The 4,735-nt window shown below is 39.4% G+C and overlaps 1 protein-coding gene across 4 annotated transcripts in view; it reads right to left on the bottom strand.

Annotated features, from left to right (window-relative positions):
- Positions 1 to 1,329: 1,329 nt before the first annotated feature.
- Positions 1,330 to 4,735, bottom strand: part of SEC31A (SEC31 homolog A, COPII component) — a 54,375-nt gene continuing 50,969 nt past the window's right edge. For all 4 annotated transcript variants that reach the window (XM_007447541.1, XM_007447542.1, XM_007447544.1 and 1 more), the window contains 2 exons: positions 3,393 to 3,464; positions 1,330 to 1,919 (listed from right to left, as the gene is read on the bottom strand). In XM_007447541.1, the coding sequence (XP_007447603.1) occupies positions 1,740 to 1,919; positions 3,393 to 3,464 (252 nt within the window). In that variant the 3' untranslated portion in view covers positions 1,330 to 1,739. The remainder of the gene's footprint in view (positions 1,920 to 3,392; positions 3,465 to 4,735) is intronic.

Raw genomic sequence — 4,735 nt, 5'->3', positions numbered from 1 at the left:
ATGTCAAGGTAATCATGCAGCCATAACACAAATCCTAACTATAAGGGCAATACATCAAAACAATTACTAGAGGCCAGCCTGCTGTTCAGATGGGGTCCTGGGCTGACACCACAGTCGAGGGTCAGCTCCAGAAGGTCAAGTTGCCACTTCAGTGTGTCGTAGGACTGACTCAGACCACCAAACTCCTGGGGAGCTGATATATCACCCGACTCATGAGGCTCCAATGCTCATACACGTTATCAAGGTCCTCCTTTCTTAGTTATAAAACTATTTCTATTTTTAAATGTCTTTTTTTGTTTTGTCTGCATTGGGCCTTCGTTGCTGTGCGTGGGCTTTCTCTAGTTGAGTCCAGTGGGGGTTACTCTTTGTTGCAGTGCCCGGGCTTCTCATTGCGGTGGCTTCTCTTGTTGTGGAGCACGGCCTCTAGGCACTCGGGCTTCAGTAGTTGTGGCACGTGGGCTCAGCAGTTGCAGCTCGTGGGCTGTAGAGCACAGGCTCAGTAGTTGTGGTGCACGGGCTTAGGTGCTCCGCAGCATGTGGGATCTTTGCGGACCACGGCGCAAACCTGTGTCCCCTGCATCGGCAGGCAGATTCTTAACCCCTGTGCCACCAGGGAACTCCCTATTTTTATTTTTAAAAGAGGGGTTTTATTTGGTGAGCAGGGAATCCCAGCAAAGGAAATTAAGAGGGCCTTGTAAACTATGTCACTTAGGTTGCAAAATGCCTGATGAACTACACTTAGTCCTTGAAACAGCACCTGTCTTCACAGCAGTCACACTTTTTATCTTCTAGTTTTCCAACTCACTTAGGTAAAGTTGCTTAAACAATGAAAATTATTAGTATCTAATTCTCCTCAAGATTCTATGGGGACCATTATCTTTTGTTTACCACACTGTTCTTAAGACAGATTACAATAAAATCATTTGACGAAAATACTGTCTGAAAATATGTCGATTCAGGAGGCTGACAGAAGTTAAAGCTTTCTTTCTGAACTTAAACCTCAGAGAAATAGGTAACTTTAAAAAAATGGATGAATAAATTTCTAAATATAAAACGGAGACAATTCAATCTTAAAACTCAAACAGAATACTGAAAACATTTATTAACAGAAAAAAGTTCAGTGCATCCTACAGAATGAAAATGCTCAGTCTTTTCCTATAGATACTTAAAACTAGTGATCCCGCTTTTCATTAATATTTGCTAAAATCTATGTAGCAGCCTCTAGTTTTAGTTATTTGTTCAGGACCAAAGTGAAGCCAAAGCCACAAAAAATAGAGATTAAACTAAACTGTGAGTAGCTGTTTAAAAAAAAGACTACGTACACATAAATAGGATCACACACTTTAATCTGATTGACATGGAGGAAGTAGGGAGGACGTGAAAGAAATTTAGTTTCAGCTCTGCTTTACACATAACCAAAGGTTCCTTTTCCAAAAAGTAAACCTGAGGTTTCAAAAACCATATTTTATCAGAATACTTCAGGAAAGCATATTATGTGTAATCCAGGAAATACATTATTTGCAGAATAGGAAAATCATCACAGGCAATAAAAGATTAAAACAAAAGAAAGCACCAGGGCTTTGAGCACGTCTAAGGTGAGTATATCTGCAGAAACAATGTAAATGTTCTTGACTGGCTGCTATGGAAACATGCTAATGAGGACTGGTCCACATCTTACCATTTTTTAAAACATGTTTCTTTGGAAAAATGGCAATAGTGGCTGAGAGTGAAGCCATCCTTTAGACACCCAGCTTATTGGCCTGGGTGAGAACAACTTTGAGAACTGGCATAAAAGCAGAGGTCTCACTGAAGTTGCTGGTGCTAACTATGTGGGTATGGATGGTCAATCCTTCTGAGTAGTTTCGAGTCTCAATGCTCCTTGCGATGTTGTGTAAACCATTGATGATTGTTGGTGAAAGCTGAAATAAAGGTGGAATTGAGAGAGAGAATTAAATTAAGCAAGAATTTTCCATGAGACCCTCTATAAACATTAAACCCTGATATTTAAGAGGAGCTTGAAATAAACATTATTAAAAAAATGTATAAACTGGTGAGCATTTCCAGAAAGCTTCTCAGACCAACCAACACATGGTTCCAAATGGAACCATGACAAAATGATTTATGTAAGGAATTATTTACGAATTATACATGTATGATAAGCCAGGCATTTCCTTACAGAAAATCCAGATTTCCTTCCCCAAGTTGAAATGTTAATGTTTCTCTCCACTTAAGAGTTTTAATTCTTATTATTTTATTTTAGATAACTACTTTAAATAACCAAATTATTTTAGATACTGTCTCACACCTTTTAAAATTTTTCCTATGTACATGAAGGAGTTTAAAGATTCTTAATCATGACATCTCGAAGTAGGGGCCCAATTTACTCTAAAACCTTGTGGACAATAGAAACCTTGCACTTCTGGTCCACTGCCATTAGGAGGGCAACAGTCCTCATCATGTACTCAGTTTGCCAGTTCTTAACTGCTTTTCATAATCCTGTCGTCTCTTAAAATCATAAGACCTCTAGTTTTTTTTTCCCCCCCATGTCATTACTTGGCATACATGTCCATACTTTTCAGAGAAGACTTTATTTTGGATCAGTCCATGGGCCACGCCACTTCCACTGTTATATCAACTTTCTCTGGTTTGGCTCTCATGAGATAAATGGTTATTTTTAGCTGATGGCATTGATATGGGGAATGGGGAAGAGAAATGCTAAAATGCAAAAATGTGAAAGGTCCCAATTCTTTTTTTTCTCTCCTAGTGCTTTCATTAGTAAAACAAAACAATTCTAGAAAGGAATGCAGAGGTTGGGAGGGACAAGAGAACAGAACACACAGGGCATTTACTCCTTACTGCCGACCATCTTCATAGTTATACACATTGATCTGCTCAATTTGTGGCTACCTTTGGCTTTGCCTTTGTGGAATAGCTATTCTAAAAGAAAAGGTTCAGAGTCTTAGACTATGAGAGAGATTACAGATTTGGTCTCTGGAAAACAGTATCTGCCCACTCTCTGATTTCTTAATTCAAGGGACATATAAAAATGAATAGAAGGCCAGTTACTGTAGGACCAGTACAGGCCAGTTTGCATATCTGCCCTTTGTTATAAAAAAAGGCTAAAAATTCTCTCTCCCTCTTAATCTCTCTCTCTCTCTCTCACACACACACACACACACACACACACACACACACACACACACAGCCCTATCCCCTTATCCCCGGTGACTGAAATGTAAGATTTAGACAGAGAAAAGCCCATTCTATGAACTGTCACGATCATTTTGTCCCCAAGCGTACTATATTACATGCAAGTGCTGATGAGACACTTATTTTACTAGGAACCAGGAATAAATGATTATCATAAATCCTTCTTTTCCCCACAAACTTACTGTCTGTTCCCTAAGTTTATCATATAGAAACTCCAAACGTTTGCTGGCATCATCTAGCTTCCTCTTGGTTTGCTGCAGGAGAGAAAAAACAGGTATGTTATGTATGAACAATAACTTTTATCCCAAGAACTTGCCTTATCTCATTTCACTAAACCTTACAGTCATGATGTTGGACAGCTTCATTTTATAAAGAAATGGAGATAGCTAAGACCGAGGAACTTGAACCGATTATTAGAACAGAGATCAGTAATCTATTAAGGCAGGGAGGGCAAGAAACTGAGACCCTTCCTCCTAGTGTGCAAAATGGAGCACTGGCTGGATTCCATGGGGACTGCAACTCACTTGAGGTGTGTGAGTGTCCATCTACACTATATCCACAAGCAACAGGAAGGGCCATCTGGAGGCAGCAATGGGTCAGTGTACTACAGAAAAGAAGGTCTAACAGTTACTGTAAATTAAATAAAATGAACATTATGGGAGCTAGAAGGCAAACATACAGGTGAACTGTGGAATCTCAAAAGTACTATTTACACAGTCACATTTGGTACATTTAATCCTGTCTTATTCTGGGCCTTTAAAGCACCAAAAAAAGGAGAAAATTATCTTTTGGTGACTTAAGATTATTAAGAGGGAAGTGTTAAAATGAGTTCTTAAATTAAGGAGTCCTCCGACCCTCATCCTAGTACTGTAAGTGTAGTGAGAGAAAACTATCCTAAAAGTAAAGGTTTAAAATTATACTGTGATTAACTTAATATCTACATTATGCAACAGCCTTAAAAGTGACACTGCTTTTCAATATTTATTGAGGGACTACTACGTGCCATGCTGGGACAGTGTTGTGTCTCATGGATCTCATATTCTATTGGGTGGGAAAAAGATACTAAATAAACAATATATTGCATGTCAGATGGTGATGAGTGCCATGAAGAAAAGTTAACAGGGTAAGGGGGTCAGCAGTGTTGGCAGTATGACGTGGTAGGAAAGTCCTGATGGCTAATGGGACATCTGAGCACATACCAGGAACAAGTGAGCAAGAGCTCTGCAGTTCTGTGGGGAAGAGTTCCAGGCAGAAGGAGCAACAGGTACAAAGTCTCTGACGCTGACACATTCTTGGTATGTTTGAGGAGGGCATGTCAGTGTGTCAGAAGAGGAGTGCAGAAGAGGTGAAGCCATCGAGGATAACCTTACAAACTAAGTTGTGCTGCAAAATTACTTTGTGCTGTTTGGACATAACTGAAGTGGAAATAAGAATAAAGTCATACTATAAAAATGATTTCAAGTATTGATTAAAATGGACTTCTGTGGAGGGTTCAAAGTTAATCCCACCTAGCTACCAGCAGGAA

This window comes from Lipotes vexillifer, unplaced genomic scaffold, assembly GCF_000442215.2.
Source record: "Lipotes vexillifer unplaced genomic scaffold, Lipotes_vexillifer_v1.1 scaffold272, whole genome shotgun sequence".
Lineage (NCBI taxonomy): Eukaryota > Metazoa > Chordata > Mammalia > Artiodactyla > Lipotidae > Lipotes > Lipotes vexillifer.
Note: the sequence above shows the minus strand (reverse complement) of the source record. Positions and strands in the feature narration are given on the sequence as shown.